Source organism: Balaenoptera borealis (assembly GCF_965194805.1).
Source record: "Balaenoptera borealis genome assembly, chromosome: 5".
NCBI lineage: Eukaryota > Metazoa > Chordata > Mammalia > Artiodactyla > Balaenopteridae > Balaenoptera > Balaenoptera borealis.
This window is the reverse complement of record NC_138862.1, coordinates 118371189-118394909: the sequence shown is the minus strand read 5'-3', so window position 1 is coordinate 118394909 and position 23721 is coordinate 118371189. Positions and strand designations below refer to the sequence as shown.

Sequence of the window (23721 nt, the reverse complement as noted above, 5' to 3'; positions counted from 1 at the left end):
TTTTAAGGGCTATATATTTTCCTCTGTGTAGCATTTCAATCACATTCACGTGATAAACTGGGTAGTGTTCTCATTGTTCATTTCTAATTGGAATTTAATTTTAGCTTTGATCTCCCAAAGTTAACCCAAGGGTTATGTAGAGAAGGCTTCTTAATATCTAAATAAATATTTGCCTTTATTTTTACACTTTACTGCCTGAAAGGTACCCTGAGTGATTTCTGATTTGGGATCCTCACTAGATTTTTCTTTGCGTAAAATATTACGTGTTTTTTTTAAAATGAAATTTCCATGGATACCAAAAATTTTCATGTAACAAAATGTTACATTGGAACTCTATCTACCTCAGGTTTGGCTGAGGTCACACACACACACACACACACGAAATCAGTGGCAAATACTCTCACATTCTACTGTGAGGGACTGTTCCAAGTTATGTAAGTCCTGCAAAGAAGGTCCTGAAAGTCAGCTTTGCAATCCTTGCCCATCAACCACCTCCACCCCATGTAAACTGCAGACTCAGACTTCATCCAGAGGTAGGTTAATAGAGAGAGAGGGGCTTTTTCTGGAGAGACTTGTTGTTGGATGCTGAGGGCCACCCACCCCTTCACTTTAAGTCTCCTGTGAAAAAAATTTTACTGATACTACTCAGACAGCTTGATATGTGTCCCTGAGAATATCAGACACACTTCTGAGATATTTGAAGTAAGCAAATTGTATGAAGCTCCTTGTGTCTTCAGAGCAGAGAGCTCTGGTGGATGGTAAGAGCACGTCCACTGACAAAGGGCCAAAGATATGCCCGTCTCGTTGTCAAAGCTACTTTGGTGGAAAGTGGTCTAAGAGTGATATTGAGCCCGTGGCATTCACTCCACTGACTGTCCTAACACATGAGAACTGATCAAAGTAACCTTTCCAAACTACATTTCCAGGATTATAAACCTAAAAAGAGATTATATGCAATCTAAATAGATTAAATATTCCTATTAATATTTAATAGGACTAAATATTCCTATTAATGCACGTGGTGCACACATACTTTTTCGGGGTGGTGGTAGGAGTTCCTCTAATCTCTAGGGCAGTGTCTTCTCTCCCCTGAGGCAGCCTAGGCCTTCACTGTGGTTGAATCCAGCATGATGACTCTTGTTAGAATGAGATTTGGGTGTCTGGACAGAGTCTTCAAGTGAAGGGAGTACAGAGGAGCAATCAAGAGGAGCAAGCAAGAATTCAAAGGGTAGAGGGAATGTTATTTTTCCTCCCCTACTGTTGTAAATAAAGTTTTATTGGAACACAGCCACACCCATTCATTTTTGTATTATTTTTGGCTGCTTTCACATCACAACAGCAGAGTTGAGTGGTGTGACAGAGACTGCATGGTCCTCCAGTCTAAAATGTTTCCTATCTAGCCCTTTGCAGAAAATGTTTGCTACCCTTGATTTTTATCTTTCTCTGCTTTTAGTCACCTAATCACTTGGTTTCTCCCACTATGACTGTGAAATTGTCAGTTTCCCCTGATGTTTGAATCCGTTTTTACACTGAAAATTTCCAAAGCTATATAGCAAAATTTCATGACTTTTGTAACTTTTATTGGCTCATAACTTTATCAGTATCCAATATACCTCTTTTTCCCTTTTAATGAACTTCCCCTTAAATTCTCTTTGGTCTAATCTCAATATTAGTATAGCTGCTTTCTTTGAGTTAGCATTTGCCTAGTACTTAACTTCCATCAATTAATTTTCAGTCTTTCTACAACATTACTTTTTAGATACTTATCTTTCTAAAAAGCTTATAACTACATTTTTAAAGCTTTGTTGTAGAGCATTTAATCTATTTTTTTGTGAATTGTAATGCTAAACTTTTCCTTGCCATATCATTTTTTTTATATCACTTATTATACTTATACTCCTCTGCTTTGTTGCTGGGTTTTCCTCAACTCCTTTTGATTTGATCCATCAAGATCACTTGTTGGTTGTTTTTCCCATCTGTGTGTTGAAATCGTAAATCCTCTCTCTCTCCACCTAGTGTATATCCTTAAAATCTTAATATACATATTTCAACTCATTTTGCTACTGTTATTTAGATGTAGCTGTATCAATCTATTCCTTAACATAAGATGAGAACCTTGTCTATGTCTCTTCATCCTTCACACCTGTCACCACTGAAATGTAATCATTTGGACTACTATGAGTAATATTATAAGAATATTCTTTGAAAGGGTATCATCAATTATTTTTATTCAATTATTCATTTTATGAAATTATTTTTCTCTGTTCTGTCTTTTTCCAACATTTTCTTTTTTTCAGGTCATTATTTGATTTGCTAATGTACATTCTCAATTTTTGTCAGTGTTCATTGTGATAAACTTTATGAATCTCTGCATATATGAAAAATATTTATTTTGATCTTTCACTTAAATATCTCCCTTTCTCAACCATGTTCCTTTAACCCTGTTAACTCCTCTGTAAATTGCCTATTAAACTTTCATCAATGAAAACTTTAGTGGGCTGTTTTCTGCCAGAATCCTGAATGTGACAAATTTTATATCTTGAAAACCAAAGAGATTATAATGCAAATCATCTTTCATTATCATTTTAGTAAATTGTCTGAACACCAATAAATGTCCAAAAATTATAGATATATAGTACACACACGTGCAAAGAGATTATAATGCAAATCATCTTTCATTATCATTTTAGTAAATTGTTTGAACACCAATAAATGTCCAAAAATTATAGATATATAGTACACACACGTGCACATGTGCACACTCACACACATACGTGTTACACAGAGGCAAAAAAATAAACGCTTGTAGTACTTATGTTGGTTGACAAAACTTCTGACTAACGTAAGGAATAAATTAACTGTAAAGGAAAGGGATATAAATGAAGAAAAGTATAAAATTAAGTAAATAAACAAAGAAACAAATACATTTTATTGATGGACAAGGAACCTGAGTGAAAAAAAACAAAACAAAACAGAAAACACTCCTGGATGGTGTATCACTTAGGATGCATTTGGTTGCAAATAAGAGAAAATGAATCTCAAACTGGCTGCAACAGTGCAGGACGCTGCTTCTAAGAATGTGGTCAGTGAACGTGCTGTGTTAGTGTCACCTGGGATCTTGTTGGAAATGCAAATTCTCCGGACTTATCCCAGAACTACTGAATCAGAATCTTGGGAGGTGGGTCCAGGAACCCATGTTTTTAACAAACGTTCATGTCACTCTTACTCACGCTAAAGTTCAAGAAGCATAAGTAAAGGAGATTTATTGGCTTATAAACTGGAAGTTTAGAGTTGGATTCTGTGGCTCAATTGCTTTTCCGTTTGGCCTTCAACTTGGCAGTTTCATCCCATTCTGCTTCCTCTGGGGATCTCTAGGCACTGCCAACAATGTTGGGGCTATTGACTTTCTAACTGACTTGAGGAAGAAAGAAAGAGTAGTTTACACATGGGAGCTCCATTATAGAAATAAGAAAAGTTCTTTCTCAAAAGCCCACAATTACTTTCTCCTTGTGTCTCATTGCCCAGTTTGGGTCACAGGACCGTCCATAAACATGGGCCACGAGATGGGATAATGCTGATTACTGTGTGTCACATGCCCTACCCTAGAGACACAGAGAGATTCAGCATTTTTCCAAGCTGATGGGATGCATGGTGAACAAATGAATAATTGAATTCAGAGTTCAAAACATGAGAAGCAATAAAAAATGATGGGAAACCAATCACAGTGTCAACTCAATTCATTAAAATGTCAATCTTCCAAATGATTATAAAAATTAACTTTAAAAGTCTTTCAGAATCCCTACTAAAATAGGTTAAATCTATATTAAAATTTTAATAGAAAATTGCCCAACATTCTTTAAAATAGATAACTAATGAAGAAGAACCCACCCAACAAGATTTAAAATATACTGCAAAGCTTTAATAATCAATATTGTATACTTAGGAAACCTACTAAAACAGGAATAGACAAATAGATTAATGGAACTGAATGAATTCCAAAATGTACAAATGGGAACTTAACATTTAATAAAGATGGCATTTCAGTCCATTGTTTACTTGATAAATATACTTGGTATAATTAGCTACCCATCTGTATAAAAGCAGTTAGATCATTTTGTTATATACCATTTACAAAAATAAATTCTAGGTAGATTAAAAATATAAATGTAAAAGACACATAATGTTTGCAAAACAATTAGAAGAATATTTGTATAACCATGTTGAGGAGGAGGGGGAGAGAACTTCAGAAGCAATAAAGGAAACATCCCTGGAAAAGATTAAGAGATTTGATTACAGAGAAATTTAAACTCCCTATGTGGAAAAATGTACCATAAACAAAGTCTAAGAACAGATAAGACTGAGAGAAAATATTTGTAATATATATGGCAACAACAAATAAGTTGATAAGAAAGACATAAAAAAATTTGGCAATGATATAAACAAGCAAGTCACACAGGAGATGCCAGTGAAAAATGGGTATTAATATATGAAAAGGTGTTCAACTTCACTAATAATCAGGAAAATGAAAATGGAAATACTAGTAACATATTAGTTTTTCTTAACCCATGAGGTTGGCAAAAATGTGTATATGTGTATATGTGTTTAATATATAATGCCCAGTGCTGATGAGAAGGTGGGGAAATGGGAATTCTTATACATGCTGACTGAAGTATGAAATTCTATGACTCCTTTGGAACAGATTTGATAGTATCTATTAAAATTGAAAAAAATATATATACACACACACATATGTCCTTTCACCAAATAATCTCAGTTTGGAGAATCTATCAAACAGAAATAAAACTGCAGATACATACAGGAAAATGTTTATTGTAGCATTATATGAGTGGCAAAAATAAATCAGCAAACTATATTGTCAGTTAAGAGGAGAAAGGTTGAATAAGTTAAGATACATTCATGCTGTGAAATGCTAGGCAACCATAAAAAAGGAATGAGCTTATTCATTATTCATTCAACAGACATTTAACATATACGTACAGTGTCCACGTCCTGTTTTAAATGTTGGCATTAAAGCAAGTTCTAAAGGAAAGTGTGTCTTTGGTGACTCATATACTAGTGAGGATGAGAAATATATAAAAATAAATAAGATAATTTCAGAGAGCAATTAGATATTAAGAATAAAATAAAACAAGGTGATATGATATAAAATGATAGATAAGGAGGTAAACTGAGAGCTGAAGAAACTGAAAGCCTCATGAAAATAATATTAAAAATTTTTTTAATTAAAAATTAAAAAAAAAATTTTAAGCCAAATGAACATTTTCCTTATAGCCTTATCAGTGGATCCATTTATATTATACTAAAAAAGAAAAAGTACAGAAAAATATGGCATAATGTGATCTCATTTTTGTTTTAAAAAAATTAGGAAAATCATTCTCCTGGCGGGTACGTATATGTTTTTATTTAAGTGAACGTATAGAAAACAGAAGAATATATCATGTTAACACTAGTTAGCATAGGTGATAGTATTCAGATGATGAGGTATAAAAATAGTTGATTTTTCTTTGTAGATGTTTGGTTTCGGCTCATAACATCAAGCAGATTTTGATATTATAGCTTGGAGTAAAAACTATAATCAAGATTTTCAAATTACTTAAAAAATTTTTTAGTATGTGGATCATTTCAATTTTGAGATTCATTTTTTTGACAATGAAAAATATCCTTATTTCTTTGATTATTTCCTCCCTCCCCACTGCTCTCTCCACCAGTTCTTTATGGAACACATGGCTACTCTGAATTCCAATTAATTCTTTCCAATTAATTATCTGAGACTCCACTAGGGCCGGTTCCTGCTCACTGTTGTGTGGAATATTGGTTGAGTTTTTAAGACCTGAGCCACCTCCACCTCCAAAGCTGTCTTGTGTAGATATTTTTTGTCTATTTTTTTTTTTTTTTTTGGCTTTCTATCTTTCAGAATTTTTTCTCAAAGTTTCTTCTAATCACGTGTTTTACCCCCTCAGTATCTTGTATCTACTTTTAAAGAACCTAAATGTCTTGGTCATTTCAGGCTGCTATGACAGGATACCATAGACTGGTATAAACAACAAACATTTATTTCTCACAGTTCTAGAGGCTGGGAAGTCCAAGATCCAGGTGCCAGCAGACTTGGTGTCTGGTGAGAGCCCACTTTCTGGCTCGTAGATGGCTGTCTTCTTGATTCACCCTCACATGACAGAAGGTACAAGGGAGATCTCTGGGGTCTCTTTTTTCAGGACATGAATCCCTTTCATGAGGGCTGTACCCCCATGACCTAATTACATCCCAAAAGCCCTATCTCTACTACCAACATGTTGGGAATTAGGATTTCAACATATGGATTTGGGGGAGGACAAAAACATTCAATCCATTACACTAAATAAATTTTGTTCTGGGGAAAGGTGCACGTTCAATTTATCATCTTATGCAATCTCCTCTGCTATTCTTTCTGTCACCTTAGAATTTACATGTCAGCTTTGCAGGATAATTTAGGCTAAATGTAAGCACTAGCAAAACTACATGTTTTTAGGGCACAAATCACTCCTTACATTTCATGAGTTCAGAATATTTATATCAGTTCCCTGAGTTTCGTCCTATTGCAGTCTTTATCTTTCTCTGAAAACCATTGGTTTTGAATGTAGGCAGCTATGATTGCTGAGGGCACAGCTCCTACAGCTAGATCGTTGGATCTTTCTTCCCCATTTCAACCAGAGCCACTTAGTTTTTTCCATGTTATATTATATGCATCTGTTTAAGTTCCTGTCAAAAAAGGGGGGATGATTATTTTTAAAAGAGTTGGAACAGCATCTTAAGAAGAAAACCAAAAGCAAACCAAAAGCAGTAGGAATTCATGAGTTTATCTTTGGCTCTCTCCCAATATTTTTCTTGATCTTTTCTCATTTCCAATTCTCCTTATGACCTGCCTTCCAGCTGCCTAAAACCACATGTGATCCTCAGATCCTCAAACCCATTCAGACTCAACCTTCCAATAGTTCTGTCCCTAGCAATTCAAAATTTCCTTTCCTTGTTCCCCTAATAAAAATGCAAATTCTACTAGTGCACCAGATCTTATCAAGAGGTTATGAAATGATCTGATTAAAAATTCACATGTACCTATCAAAAGTGGATAGGAAGCCCTCAAGAAGTGTGTTACATTTTAAAATTGGATATTGTCTTAACTTATCTCTTGTTGGTAGATGATATGCAGGCTGTCTGTGACTATATGATCTGTTCCCCTCTCACCCCTTGTCTGCCCAGTGCTGTGACATATTCTTCCAGTTGAAAGAATAGGACACGTAACACTGCAAACCCTTTTTATGTGTCAAACTTAGCGATTCTCAAAGTGAAGTTCATGATGAATTTTCCACTGGTCTGTGACAAAATGAGGAAAATAAGGTCACTATAAGAGCAGTTTCACAAAGCCAAATTGACTCAGTATGCAGACCAATAATTTATTCTGTGCATTTTGTCCTGTTTTAATGAAATAATTACTGTAGCAAAAAGTAGTCTTATTTCTAATGTCCTGATCTTAACAAAGCAGGACTTCCTGTTGTAAAACTCCCAATTAAAAAAAAAATCCATAAAATGCCAAAGCCTTGCAATACAATATATTCTGAGCTCTTTGGGGGAAAGGACTTTGTCTTATCTGCTCTATATCCCCTGCACAGCAAAGTGTCTATCATATTACAGTGCCCACTGTATGGAAAATTGAATTATGAGATATATAGAGCAAGCCAAACCCTTTAATGTTGTCTTTACAGTTTATGCTGTAATCGATCCGTATTAGCAGAAATCCTATCAAAATTCTACTTTATGTAAATACTACTTCATATAACCCCCGCACTGGGGTATAGGGCTGTCAGTACTCTCTATTTTTTTCCAGGTGGAATTTCAAATGGAGTTTATTCACTCAGTCCCAGAGAATCGGTGAGATAGCCAAAGATTTCTGTCTTCCCACTTCTCCATATCTTTGTTTCTAGAAAACCATCCCTTAAGACCTGTTGAAAACTTTTTACCATTTTTCTAAAACAGGTTCCCAGCCATCAAAATTGTGTCCTCTTACTCTAGCTGATTAGTGTCTTATCTATCTTTAAGTGTAAATTGTGCTAAGTGTAACTAAGAAGACAAGGGGGTCTAATTTAACATTCTTATGGCCCATTAATCACATCCCATAGTGTTAGAAATACTTTTAGGCAATGTTTTCCAGTCCGGGAAAAATTGAAAATGTGCATCGTGTCTTGTTAGCAGTGATTCTTCTCCCCCTGAGAAATGTAGCAAAAGACTTAAAGAAATATCTGTAATACATAGCTTACTCTGTACTTTCTCAGACTTTTGTGTTTTCTTAAATTTAATAATTATATAATTTAACTTTTGCCAATTGAGATTTCTTGACTATCCCCTCTAAAAGAAAATTTTATTCCTTCAAACAGAACCCTGACACCATAACGTACATAGTTTCCCCCTTTGAGATCATTTAAGTACTTGTCTTTTCTCCATTTCAGCTAGTTTTATCCAGCAGCAGGGAAACAAAAAATTCTCAATTATGGATCCCTTTTAATCTTCTTCTCTCTCTTTCACCCTCTGCTCAGTCTGTTTGTAACCTCCTCCTGGTGAAAACAAGACTTTCCTCCTCCCAGGTCCACCCCATGGAAGTGTATGGCAGTGATTTTGCTTAATGTAGACTCTCATTTTCGAGTAAGTAGACAGAATAAGACTGTGGATATTAAAATAGTGGCACATGTATCTCCTTTCTTTATACTAATGCATTAATGAATGGCAAAGGTATTAGCATAGGTCAATATCAGCAAGGAAAATGTTGGAAGTTCAAACATGTCTTTTTTGTCAGTTAAATAAAAATGCATATATGCAAATTTCTATTAGTATAGTTGGCCTTTGATCATTAATGACAAAAAAGGGCAAGACTAGAGCATGGTTGGCTATGGGAAAGTATGGTGCAGTGCCCTTAAAATACAGGTAAAGGACCTTGATAGTTGAGACCTTGAGTTCATTTGTCCTTCAGTCTAAAAGCACCTTCCACTGTATGGACCCAAGCTCCCTATCAGGCTCTTTATTGCTCCCATGCCATTGCACATGTTGGCCTTGAAATTACTGATAAGCTCTAAGATCCTATTATACTTTGTCTTTTGTTGTCCTAGATCAGGAAGATATAGTTCAGATTTATTCCCAAATAGAAATGTCTATCCTATCATAAACATTTGTAGCTGGCAGTGTATCTTCCTGAACTCATTTTAAACATGTGTCTTTCATTCTGTCTATTATACATTCTCTGTCCATTAAGCATGTTTTCCACTATTTTTTTCATGAACCACTTGATAAATATTTTCTATCTTCAACTTCTGAAGTCTTACTGATGGCTTTTTAAGAATACCTGTGCTCATACCATCAAAAAGATTTAAGTGGTGGTGCAGTGGTTAAGAATCCACCTGCCAATTCAGGGACACGGGTTTGATCCCTGGTCTGGGAAGATCCCACATGCCGCGGAGCAACTAAGCCTGTGCGCCACAACTACTGAGCCTGCGCTCTAGAGCCCACGAGCCACAACTACTGAGTCCGTGTGCCACAGCTACTGAATACCGCATGCCTAGAGCCTGTGCTCCGCAACAAGAGAAGCCACCGCAATGAGAAGCCTGCGCACCACAATGAAGAGTAGCCGCCGATCGCTGCAACTAGAGGAAGTCTGCATGCAGCAACAAAGACCCAACACAGCCAAAAATAAAAATAATTAAAAAGAAAACATTTAATAAAGCTCCTCTGTACATATTGTGATGATAACACTGAAAGTTATGAAAGCTGGCACATTGATATAGTGAATATAGTAAGTAATTTCACACTCATGAGAATATCATACTTTCCAGTTATGTTGATTTAGCAATAGATTGTTTGCTGTTTCCAATTTCCAAAACCTGAACTTCTTTCTTGAATAAAAAATGTTTTCTTGAATAAAAAATGTTAGAAGATAATTTTCTAACAAAATGTTGAAATCATGATTCTCATATGATATAAAATGAACATGTGTCAAAGATTTTAACTCATTAATTAAAGAGAGAACAGAACTGATTCAAAGAAAAGTCAAAGTGCCACAGGTTTATAGTGAGATAAGAAATATTAAAATGAATTTACAAGTGAATGTCAAACTGGGAAAATTAATCAATATTCCCAGGTCAGTGTGCATTGATCAAATGTGTTCCATCAGACACAGGTTATATTTTTATAGGAAGAAATTATTTGCAATACTATTTATTAGTTTTTTAGAAGTTAGCGTCTCTATAGTGTTGTAAAATACCCTAGTCAAAGACAAAATAAGGATCAGTTAATCTCCAGAAGCCATGGTGTTCCACTGAAAAGATATCCAGTGGTCTCTTTTATCCATAATTTTCCCATTTTTGTGATCTTAATAAACTCAAAGAAAGATTATTTTTGATCACAAAATAAGGATGGTTCATTAGATTTGGACCGATTATTTGCATAGAGACAGCAAAGTCTTAATTTACTACATATTCCTTCTCAAGATCATTTTGAATAATCTAGAGCCATACTATATTGAACAATCAAAAAATTAACTTCTTTCTGGAAGTTGTCATGAGAAATCTCATATTGGATTTTAATTTTAAAGCCTTCTATTATTTTTTACCCTGAGGATAGGAAATCAAGCAAAAAAAAAAAAAAAAAATCCTTTACACCAGATTTCACCTGCAGTATCTATACATTTGGATGAATTTTCCTTCTCTGTAAGTCCCCCAAATATCCTTAGGTTTCTTGGCATGCCAAGAAGTGAACTTTCTTACCACCTGTAAGGTTGAGACTCTAAAGCCAGGTGCCAGGGCAGTTTCTCTGAGAGGATTTTGCAGGCATCAGCTTCATAGGTAAAGTCAATCATAGTTCTTTAAACGTGGCTTGTCATACCTGTTCAAATGAGCATTATTCTCTACTATAACACTCTGTGAGGACATGTTTGTATAATCAGTTTTTCTAACTGTATCTTGATAGAAATGAGGACAGATTCTTACTGAGTCTATGTAAATAACCAAATTAACATGAAAAGTTTTCTGGAGGGGTCAGTGGAAAGCAGATAGTATTTTTAGGTTTCATTTCAGTTTACAGAAGCAGAGTCTATCAAACTGTCATTTTTCACTAGATTTGGGGTTAGAAGTCTCATGAAGCTAGTTTTTTCTTGACTCGGCCCAGTCTGAAAGTTGCTGAAGTGATGTCATCAGAAGCCTTTACCGAAGAGTTTCTTCTTTGAATGGTCAATAGTGTGAAGTGCCTGGTTTAGTCCTTTTCCATGGTGTTCTGACACACTCTGGTGAAGACAAAACCTCCGGTAGCTTATAGAAGAGTTGTCACACAGCATCAGAGTAAAACAAAGACTGTAGATGACAGAGACTTAATGGCTAATGTTAATTTCTTATTGAATTTTTTTAAGTGTGAAAGGATTAATGAGAGTTCATAATGAGAATCTGTAAGTGACACAAAATGTTAGTTGTTTCTGTGACATGCGAAAAATGATAATAAAGTCATTCCACATATCAATATAATTTTAGACAAATTATCTCTAGGGATTACTGATTAAGCCCATTTTCAAAAAGTCAGTAAATGTTATACCTGATTTATAAAAAAAAGATAAGCATAATTTTTATAGAGAATAACCCTGAGACATTATATATATGTATAATATACAAATAATATACCAAGAATATGACATAAAGAGATTCAGTAAGTAAAGAATAAGGCCTAGGGCTTCCCTGGTGGCGCAGTGGTTGAGAATCTGCCTGCCAATGCAGGGGACACGGGTTCGAGCCCTGGTCTGGGAAGATCCTACATGCCGCGGAGCAACTGGACCCGTGAGCCACAAGTACTGAGCCTGCGCATCTGGAGCCTGTGCTCCGCAACAAGAGAGGCCGCGACAGTGAGAGGCCCGTGCACCGCGATGAAGAGTGGCCCCCACTCGCCGCAACTAGAGAAAGCCCTCGCACAGAAACGAAGACCCAACACAGCCATAAATAAATAAATAAATAAATAAATAAATAAATAAATAAAAATTAAAAAAAAAAGAATAAGGCCTAGACATCTGTATGTTTATAAAACTCTGTGAGTAAGTCTGACATACATATATCCTCAGTTGAGAACTATTGGCCTTGAAGATACCAGTTTCAAATTAAAGAAGTAAGATTACAGTCAAGCAAACAATTTAAATAATTACAAAATTATGACCCGTAACATTATACTGTTGTCTAATATCTTCAGGCAAATCACCAGGACTATGACAAATAAAGGAAAAATTAACTAAAATATTTCCTAAGAACTTTGATGAATGTTTCTCTGAGCATAAACATTTATCAGGGACAGTGAGTATTCTGGCACAGTTGATCCTCATTTTTCACGGATTCTGTATTTGCGAATTTGTCTACTTGCTAAAATACATTTGTAACCCTAACATTCACCCACGTGGATGCATGAGTCCCAACACAGGAATCCTCCAGAGACCAGTTTTCCTGGAAGTTTTCTTTAACATACAATGACAATTCTGTAAGCTCAGGCAGAGCATTGAAAGTTAAAGAGCTAGGGTGCCAGTTCAGTAGTTTTGGAAGCAAAGCATCCATATACTGTCATGATTTTCTGGTACCTAAGCAGCAGGAGGGATGGAAAGAGAAAGAAGACTGGATACGTTCATTGAGCAGGGAGGAGGGACCTGTAAGCCTGATCCAAAATGTTGGCTGATGTTTTCAAAGTGAAAATGGCAGCAGAGAGGTCTGCTGTATCATGGAGGCTTACTATTTTTTTTTTTTTTTTTTTGTAAATTCAGATAGTCTTATATTGAGGAATAAGGAATGAGTTCAATGCTCTGGGGAGTGATGTTCTTTAGTCCTTCACCCTGGAGACAACACGTTTCCAGACACATCAGACACAATAGAGGAATACTTCTTCCATGCAATGCAGAAGCCAGGAATGGCCCAGGAAAACGTCCACATTTACATACCTCTCTGAAACTTCCCTTTCTCTATGCTTTATCCATCTGGGGTCTTTCCTGATCTTTACCCTAGCCAGTCAAGGAGAAGGAGGAAATGACAGGAGTGTTTTCAACAGAACTTCACTTTGGAATGTTGCAGTATTTAAAAACATTTTAAGGCTCCACGTACAGTATATTTGGATTTTAAATTACTTCTGAAGTGGGAGGAAAGGGTCATTTACAGGAATATCTATCTAGAAAGGCAAACAACAACATATTTTTAAAATATATGTTTCAAATGGACATGGCTATATCTATCTATCTGTCACCTACCACTTTATCTGTTTCTCCATCCATCTGTCTCCATCATAATCCAAGATGCCTGTCAGTGTCAGCTCTTGCGTGCAACTTCCTTGTTCCTTGACCTTCCTTTTTCTATCTCTACCACTTTAGAGACAGGAAGACTATGCTTTCTTCCTGTGCTATCAAAGGTCTCTAACTTATCTTAATATATAAAATGCCTCTTGTTTTATTTATTCCAGCTTTATTGGGGAGCAATTGACAAAGAAATTTGAATATATTTAAAGTACACAGCATGATGATTTGACATATGTATACATTGTGAAATGATTATCAAAATCAGGTTAATTAACACATCTATCATCTCATGAAATTACTTTTGTGTGTGTGTGGTGAGAATACTCTCTAAGTAAATTTCACGTATACAATACATATTATTAACTACTGTTACCATGGTGTACATTAGATCTCCAGAACTTATTCATATTATCACTAAAATCTTATACTCTTTTACTAGCATCTCCTCATTTCCCCCACCTCTAGCACTTGCTAACCATCATTTTATTCTCTATTTCTGAATTCATTCAACTTTTTTTTTTAATTCCACATATAAGTGAGATAATACAGTATTTTATTTTTGGTCTGGCTCATTTTATTTAACAAAATGTTCTCCAGGTTCCCCTATGTTGCCACAAATGGCAGAATTTCCTTATTTCTCATGGCTGAATAATATTACTGTATATAGTATATGAATACACTATATATAAGATATATATATATGTATATATATATATATATATAACACATCTTTTCTATCCTTTCATCTGTCAATGGACACTCAGGTTGTTTCCATGTCTTAGCTATTGTGAATAATGCTGCAAAGACCATGGGAGTGCAGATTATCTCTTTGAGATAGTGAATTCATTTCCTTGGGATATACACTCATAAGTGGGGTTGTTGGATCACATGCCCATCTTTAATTTTTTGATTAATCTCCATACTGTTTTCCATAGTGGCTGTACCAATTTACATCCCCACAGATAGTGTATGAGAGTTCCCTTTTCTCTACATCCTCTCCAGCACTTGCTATCTCTTGGCTTTTTGATTAAAAAAAAAAAAAAAACATTTTAACAGGTGTGTTATATTATTGTGGTTTTGAGTTGCATTTCCCTGATGATTAGTGAGATTGAGCACCTTTTCATGTACTTATTGGCCATTTGTATATCTTCTTTAGAAAAATGTCTAATTAAGTCCTTTGCCCATTTTTTAATGATTATCTTTTTTTTCTGCTATTGATTTGTATGCATTCCTTATATATTTTGGATATCAACCCTTTATCAAATATATGGTTTGTAAATATTTTCTCCTATTCTGTTGGTTGTAAATATTTTCTCCTATTCTGTAAGTTGCCTTTTTATTATATTTTATAATAATTATTAAACATGTTTTAAAATATTCTAATTCTTAAAATTTTTGACTATATCTCTTTTACTCGTTGTTAAATGAAATAAGCTCCTTTTTTCCCCCTGTAAGATGTAGATACACACTGGAATCTCAAAACATTGTGCAAGCATGAACACACATGCTTTCAATTTTGAAGTATTATACAGTTTATTTCTTTGGCTAGTTAACTACCTATTAATTGAGCTAATAACAGATGTATTAGTAAGAATCTTTTGTGTCTTTAACTCAAATCAACTTAAGAAAAACAAAGGGAGAGTTATAACTTCATGTAATTAAGATTCTAGGGGTAAATAAGTCCTACTTCAGACACATCCTTGAATCCAGGGTGTCAAATTATGTCATTTACAGTCACTCCTGACCGCCCCTATCGTCTCTTTTTCTCCTCTCATCCTTTCCCTTGGTTCCACTGCCTTTTGTATGCTGGTCTTGCTCTTCATGAAGATTGTTTCCTTCAGGGATATAATAATATGTAGTATGATTTTGGAATTATACTATTACCATCATGAATTATAATATACTTAATATAATTATAATCAATATGTAATGTAATATACATTATCATATCATTAAGTAGCATTATATATTAATATTATAATATAAGATATATACTAATAAATAATATAGTATTATATAAAATATATGCTATATACTAATATAATGTATACTTATTATATAAAATTTTCTACATGATTTAACATTGAATTCTAAGCTTAATTTAATTAAAATTATATTTTGAGAATTTATTCATGCAACTAAGTTTCCTGTGGAAACTTTTAAATTAGGAATTAAATTGTTTTTAATTAAATTAAAAAATTAAATTAAAATATTTTTAATTTAAACATTTTTTAATTTAAAAATTAAAAATTAAAAAAAAATTTTAATGCTTTAAAAAAAAGCTCTTTATTATTAGAGGAACATTGCTTTTTAAATGAAATATGTTAACTTCTTTTTGGCTTATCCTTGACAGAGGCATCTTTTTTCTAATGAGGAGATTTAAGATGAATGTAGAAGCTGAAGAGTAATAATATGCCATTCTTTGTGTATGAAAATGGCAGTCCTGACCTGCCATTAGTCGGGGTACTTATGGCTATGATAGATTTTTCTGGATCCACCTGCTTTCCCTTCCAGGCACCCCAGGCTTCTCAGGACGAAAGACGTAATCGGTGGCCTCAGAACAGAGCAACGCTAATGAGGATGACCCTGACCTCATGAGAATAGTGTTCTGACCCCCTGACCCAAACGGAAACAGAAAAGCTTGAGCAGTACATTTAAGAGTAACTTTGGGATTAGTTCTATGAGTATAAAGATAAATGAGAAAATAAAGTCCGCTCACAAGCAGAGAGACTTGGATAATTGTGTGATATTTGAAACACAAATCTTAAACTGGAAACCATTACACTCGTAAGTTGAATTACATTATCATTCCTTTTAACTAACATCACAATTACCTTTCCTTTAATATTTCCTTAGTTAATAAGAACCCAATCTTATTATAATAATTAAGGCCACTAAAAATGCTTTAAGCCTTTTTCTTTTTAAAGATGCATTTATTATCTTTTTATTAAGTCTATTTGAAACATATACAGAAATTGTCTTATTTTTAGAAATTTTGAAATATTATTTCCATCAATTGAAATATATTTAGATTATAAGTGAATATTGTCAAATAATTCTTTTGCACTAGATATCATGAAAACCCTTTTCAATCTATAATTAGACACTTACCATGCAGCTTATCTCTATTAAAACTGATCATTCTGAATTATTATCTTGAATCTGTTTTACTACAATCCTTGCATATAAATTCATTAATAATATAATTATCTGATGGTGTATGGAAGCTCTACTAATAATATTAGAAATTTAAAATGTACTAACTCTAGAAACAAATTATGTAAAAAGATAGAGTGAAATTATTGTTTATCTTTTTTTACTTTGGTAAGAGACAGGGTTAATTTTTGTGATAAATTGTAGGGATTTAGATGCCGTATGCTTGTTGGTCATTGAAACAGCAAAGGGAACTCTGAGCTAGTCTGAGGAAAAAACCAGAATCCTTATTTTTCTCTTTTAAAAAATAAAACAACAACTGCCCCAATGAGAACGGGTTGCACCAATCCACTATTTGTCTGATTCCTTTTTTTTTTTTTTCCTGCAAAAGGCAGCTTCAGCTCTGGATTGCCAAACAGTCTGAAAGAAACGCACTTTTTGACTGTTGGCATCAACTTTCGGATAAGACATAAAACCAGAGTCTTGGTACTCTCTGGAAGAGTTGAGGCACTAGCTCCGTTGTCCTGGCCAAATTCCAATTTGGGTAATTGCATTCTGCTTCTTTAAAGGCCCCTGGTTGGTTCAGTTCGATAAGAAACTCTTCACTTCCTGCTTGAACAGTTACAGAATGTGGCAGCGCTCTGGGAAATGGTTGCGGGGTTTGCTCTTAAGGTGGGTGAATGTCAACACTGCAACACACGCACACACGCTCACTCACACACACAAATATGTGAATGGTGAATAGAAATCGCCATGTGAAAGGTGTGCTTCTGCACACATCTACATTTTCATAAAGCCAGATCCCATTGTAAGACCAATACCATGGAAAGAGGGTCTCTGTCAGTACACAAAAATGATTCCAGTCATTGAAGAAGACACTGATTATTTAATTTTTAAGATCCAATTATATTATAACTAAAGCCATAATACACAAAATAAAAGAATAACTTATTAGAGGAGAAGAAATATGTTGCCCTCCCCATCTTGTGGCTCTAGGGAGAGCCCAATTGATAAACACATTATTGAGACTTACATTAAGAAAGCTTCGACACATGTGCAGCAATTTTTTAAGAAGATTTCCAGTAACCTCTAACTACTTCAGGTTACTATTCACAATAAGAAGAGCAGAATTTTAGAAGTCTCCCTAAAGAGAGTAATAGCAGGATTTAGTTCCTAGTGGATTACAGCCCACATTATGAAACTACTGCACATTTGGCACAATTATGCACCACTGGCAGCCTTTTCTCAAAGGAAGCCTCATGTTAAATGAACACTTAGAATCATTTTGGAACTCATGCATCTTGCAGCTAACACTGTGCTAAGTTAAGCATCTAACACTCTGCCCATCTGGTAGTGAGAGAATATCAGGGCTGCAATATCATCAGTCCTTTCCCCTTAAAAGCTTTGATTTCATTAAAGGTGAACTGTCAAAGTGCTTTAGAAAATGAGATACTCTACAAAATGTGCTGAATAGGACAGAGGGCCATTCAGTACATAGAGTCCTGTCTTACCCACTGTTGTTTTTAAGGTTTCCCAGCATCATGCAGGTTGGCTGTTTTTCTGCTTTGGTGTCTGTCTTGTGAAGTCAGTATAGAAGTTATTCAGTGGGCCCTGCAGGGTTGAGTAAAGTGCATTTGCAATAAGATGTACTGGCCATTACTCTCCAGAGTGTCATTGGGATGGAAGATTTTCAGAAGAGAATTTGGAAACCTCAGAAACAGAATGTGGGCTTCAGTTCCCTTCCAGAACTAAACGTTCAAGGAACTGAATTTCAAAAGATGAATATGAGATTATTTCATACTGTCATAACTCTCACCACAAAAGGGTGCTTTACAAACTCTGCCACAAATATTTTACAAAAATATGTAAGCACACGACTGCATACCATGAAGTCTAGTCCCAGCCATCTTGTAATAATATCTATTTGAAACATGGTTACAAAATGTGAATCAAGCAAGTAAGACTCCTGAAAAGAAAACCAATTAAGCAAAGTTCAAATTGACTTTTACTTATCAAAAAGCCTCTGGAGCTACTGCTCAAAGATGATTTATTTCATGTATTTTATTGAAATAATTAATTTGTGTTTAATTCACAATGCCCTGGACTTAGTTATCCAGCTTCAAAGTCAAAATGAGAAACAGGAAATTACAACAGGTGCTGCCAGTGCACAGTCAATGAATATTAGTAGAAAGTGATATTGTTCAAAATTTCAAAAACTCTAGCAGCCTGTCATTGTCATGATTTCTTTTGCCTACAGTAGATTCCAGGAAGGGATAATGTAAAATAATCTTGGCCACCATACTTTGGTTTTTTCTTATGTTAGTGTGTTAATTTTCAAACTACGGAGTTGGAATTGTGATACTGGTTTACATATGTTGTACTCATAACTTTTACTTTCAAATTTCTATTTGGATTGTTACTCTGTTTCTCACTTTACCCAACCATTCAATAAAGTTAGTAATCATTGTTTCATAGAAATGGATAAAGGGAAAGTTGAACTTTATATTTCAACATATCCTGAGCTTATCACTATCTTATATAACAATATCTTCATTTATGTTGAGTAAAATAAAACTGATGATCCTAACTGAGCAAACTACATTTAAAAATGCAGGAGACTGTTTATATTTTAGACATATTTTCATTTGAATTAAAGTAAATTTTTAAATGTTGATAATTTCATGGTGAATTTTCCATTGTTCTGAGAGTGAATTTACCCAGAACTTCAAAATCCTCAGGGGCCCTAAATAGCTTATATTATACTCGACAAAATATTTTGCTTCCATTTGTTTCTTATTCCTTTAGTAGATCCCAGGAGAGCATAAAGTAAAACAAAACAAAACATGGTCACCACAGTTGTTTGCTTTTCTCTTATATTCATGTATTAATTTTCAAACTACAGACAAAATTGCAAGCAGGTTTTAATTTATATTGTATCCATAATTTATTTATGTTGTAATATATTTGTCTCGTTCAACATTTTGATTTCAAATCTTTTATTTGTGTTTGGATTATTAATTCTATTTTTTTGCCTTATGAATTCCTCATTTAATCTCTTTTTCCAGATTAAAACACATATTTATATTACCATAATTATAAAAGTAATCCATAAATGCATGCTCACTGTATATATTTTAACAATTAGGAATTTAATAAAAGAATAAATAAAAGTCCCTTTTAACCCTCTTTATCCTCATTAAGTAGTCACCAGTCAAGGGACTGCCAACATGTACCTTCCAGGATTTCAGAGTTCTGTGACCCACTGATGAATCTGGGCCTCTCTTTTCAGTCCATTTTGAATGAGTGTTTATAGTGGTTATCTACCTGATGCATGTCCTGCCATTGTATATTGGTAGTCTTGGGAGCTGATAACATGTCTATTTAGTTTAATGTTTGTTTAATCTATAAAAACTATTCTCAAGGAGCTGATACTTGCGAATCACACACTGAGAAGCCTGATATGAAACTGAACATAATTTAGATTTTGAACCTGAACCTGAAACCATAATAGGATAAGACTTTGGGGGCCTTGTAGATTTTTTTACATGTGGGATGAATGTGGATTTTATCACCAGAAGGGAGACTGTGGCAGATTGTACTTTATAAAATCAGCCACAGTATTACTTCTGTCGCCACAGAATTTTCCAGAACCTTGTCAATCCTCCTTCAAGAAGTACAGTCTATTTCCCATCTCTTTGAAATTGGGTGGAACTTTGTGGTTGCTTTAATTTAATAGAATGTGGTGGAAATGATGCTTCTTGACTTTCAATGGTACGTCATAAAGTAATATAACTTCCACCTGGCTCTCTGTCTCTTGGGATGCTCACCCTTTGAAGCCAAACACAATGTTGTGGGGAATCCCGGGCCACATGAAAACATCCTGTATAGGTGTTCTGCTTGGTAGCCTTAGCTAAGATCCCAACTGACAGACAGTTACAGTTGCCAGACATGTAAGTGAACAAGTCTTCAGATGACACTAGTTCCCAGCAATTAAGCCATCTTTGCTGATGTCAAGTAGAAGAGAGACAAGCTGGCTCTGCCAAGTCCTGCATAAATTAGAGACAGACATGTAAAGCAGAATAAATTTTTTTAAGTCATTGATTTTTGGATTTTTTTTCCCACACATATAAAGATAGCCAGAATAGATCACAAACTATTTTAGATAGCTGATTAGAGAAGAAAGAAAATAAATCTGAGCAAACTACACATGGCTTCATTTAGATGATTGATTTTGTTTATATATTACCTAAGTCTTAATCACCTGGCTTTGGGGATATTGGACTACTGTAGTTGGTCCTTTTATTGATGCCACAGGACCAGAATAGACCAGACCCTTGTGTATGTGTGTGTGTGTGCGTGTGTGTTTAGGGAGGGAGTTTCACCAGAAGGAAATGTATATTCACACTGTAAATTATACTATGAAGAGACTGATGCTGGGGCAGAAAATCAAGACTCAAGATGTGAATGAGTAAGTGAGTGAATGAGTGAGCAAGCAATTGAGTGAGTGAGTAAAAGGGAAGATCTTTCTCCTCCCTTTATGGTCAGGAGTCACTCTGGCTCCGACTGACACACAAAGATGCCTGGAGCCGTACTGGTGGTGGTCTTGGGGTGAGCTGCCCCTTCCAGTGGTAAAGTTGAGCTTCCTCTTCAAGTAGTAGGGGTGAGATGCCTCTGGCTTCTTGAAGTCAGGGGCCATTCCAGTGAGAGCACCTGAACTTGTGCACTAGTCTCCATTTTGAGCTTCCCTTTCATAATTTCTAAACCACTAGCAAAGTTTCATGAAAAGTTATCTCCTGATCTTTGCACGACTAAGCCTATATAAAATCAAGGAAAAAGACCTATTCTATGCTTGAAAGAAGTAGATAAGAAGATGTCAGTGTTTGACACCAGAAGAGGATGGTAATACTAGTCTCTTGTGAAAAGTGGTACATGGTAGACCAACCATCTCATAATGTTTATCAGAGGCAAAGGAAGCATCTTGGTGGCATGAAGCAAAGATTGGGACTAACTAATCGGGAAGTCCCAAAATCAAGTCTGATTAGGCAGCACTCTAGGGAATGCTTGTGGAAAGCTAACTCACATCTGTAAATTCGCAGAGGAAACTTCCCATGCTATAACATGGAAACAGTATAAGCACACCACTTGTCAGATATTTGACCTTTGGTAATAACATCTCTATGTCTCTCAATTTTCTATTAAGATTAGTGATATCTATCTCATGGAATTTGTATGATAGGTAAAAGAGGTACTATAAATGCGTTGGCCCAGTTGAGACTTTCTTCTCTCTCAAGGCATTAAATTCCTTAAATAAGTTAAGTGTAACAAAATCATGAAGCACTCAGAAGAATATAGAAAGTAATTTTTTTCTAATCTTGGATTTGGAAAGGATTGTCTAAACACAAAAAAGAAGAAAAACACTAGCAAGAGGGAAAATTAATCTGACTTCCACCAAATTAAAAAAAATGTTTTTGATATTAAAAATTTAAAAGGAAAATGAAAATAGAAGACACACCATCAAATTCGATAAGAGCTGAGTATATATAACTCACTTATGATAAATATAAATATTTAATAAAGTAAAAAAGTATGTTCAGCCTCACTAATAAAGAAGTGAATTGCAAAATACTCCTATTAAGACTATTCCATTGGCAAATCCCAAATTTGGACAGAGTATGATGATACTGGAGCTTTCTTACTTTGATGGAAGGACCATAAATTGATGACAACATTCCAAACTCTAGAACTGTTCTAGAATCTAGAGAATAATTTGACAATAAATAAAGAAAACTGCAAAATGGCACATAGGTTGAGCCAACATTCCACTTATAAGAAAGTATTTTAAGGAAATAAGCAGAGACACAGAAAAGATTTATATACAGTGATTTTACAATATTTTAAATAAAAAATAGTACAAATTAGCCACAGTACAATATTTCAAATACATTATCAGTTCAATGGTAATATTACCAATGTGGTATTACACTGCCATTGCAAACTATTTTAGTAATAGGATAAATTGTTAAGCAACAGATTTTTGAAAGAGAGTAAGTGACAAATAGAAGAAAAATGTGGCACCATTCCAAAATATGCATGATAAAAAGACTGGAATAAAACATAAGATAAGTGTGATGGATTTGTAGGTAATTTTTGTTTTCTTCTTTAATTTTTCTATATTTTACAATTTTTTACAAAAATATATTATTTCTTCAAACTGGGAAAAAGATTTAAATATTAGAATTAATAAGCATGTTGGAATAAAACACAAAAAAATAAAAATTTAAAATTTTCTCCTGTAAATACTTTGATTTATAGGTTAAATTGCTATTTTAGTGTACTGAAACTTGTTCAGCTGGAACAACTGAAGGTCTTGTTGTAAGGTCCAACTGCCCCAAGTAAAATTACAATTCAAGGAACACACCTCATGAATAAGAAAAAAAAAAAGGCTTTCAGCTGGTAAATTTCTACTGTAATAAGAGATCTGACTTTTAGTATCAAAGTATATCTGAAAACTACTGAACTGAAAGTTTACCGGAGTAGAAGAGTCAGGGTTTGAAAGCATTAACTTTGACCCAGTTGCCAAGACAACCATTTCCTTTCACTATATGCTTAGGTGGTGGCTCATCTGTAACCTGTCTTTTAGAATATCTGGACTCCCCAACCTCCACCCCCTGTTGCAGAAGAGTGGACAAAGTAAAAGCAACACAAATGCTGAACACTAATATGTATGTTTAACTGTAACCTTAACAAATTATAACTTGGCAGAATATCAATTCAATATTAAATACAGTATATTGGGGGGTGATGTCAGCAAGATGGAAGACTAAGAGGCCCCAGTGCTTGTCACCCCCAAAAAACAAAAAGAACAATGAATAAACAACTACATGCCAATGGAAATATCTCTAGGAGAGCTCTGGAATGCAATGGGAGAGTTGCAGAAACACTGTGGAGCACAGAAACCCAGGACACTCATATACAAGCATAGGAAGCATTTTGCTTGTGTCATCCCATCCCTCAGCCTGGCATAGCTCAGCACCGAGGGGGGTTCCCTCTGTGCAACCTTCTCCCATGGTGGAAATGGAGAGCAGGAGGATCCAGCAGCCCTCAGCACCATGACAGAAACCTGCAGCATTCACTACTGAGGACCCCTACAGTCTTCACTGACACTGAACCCAGTTGAAGGAGCTTTCCGGAGGGCATGCCACTTTGCCACCCACCTTGGAGAGGCA

General features: G+C 34.9%; 1 protein-coding gene across 3 annotated transcripts in view; it reads left to right on the top strand.

Moving 5' to 3' along the window:
* The window catches only part of LOC309629922 (uncharacterized protein), a 59850-nt gene that overhangs the window by 13879 nt on the left and 22250 nt on the right, over positions 1 to 23721 (top strand). The window contains exon 3 of one of the 3 annotated variants that reach the window (XM_082394519.1): positions 6086 to 6199. The exons of 1 other annotated variant lie outside the window; for it this stretch is intronic. In XM_082394519.1, the coding sequence (XP_082250645.1) occupies positions 6086 to 6162 (77 nt within the window). In that variant the 3' untranslated portion in view covers positions 6163 to 6199. Of the gene's footprint in view, positions 1 to 6085; positions 12945 to 23721 lie in introns of those variants that run through there. One more of the 3 variants, XM_082394518.1, reaches the window with a different exon arrangement.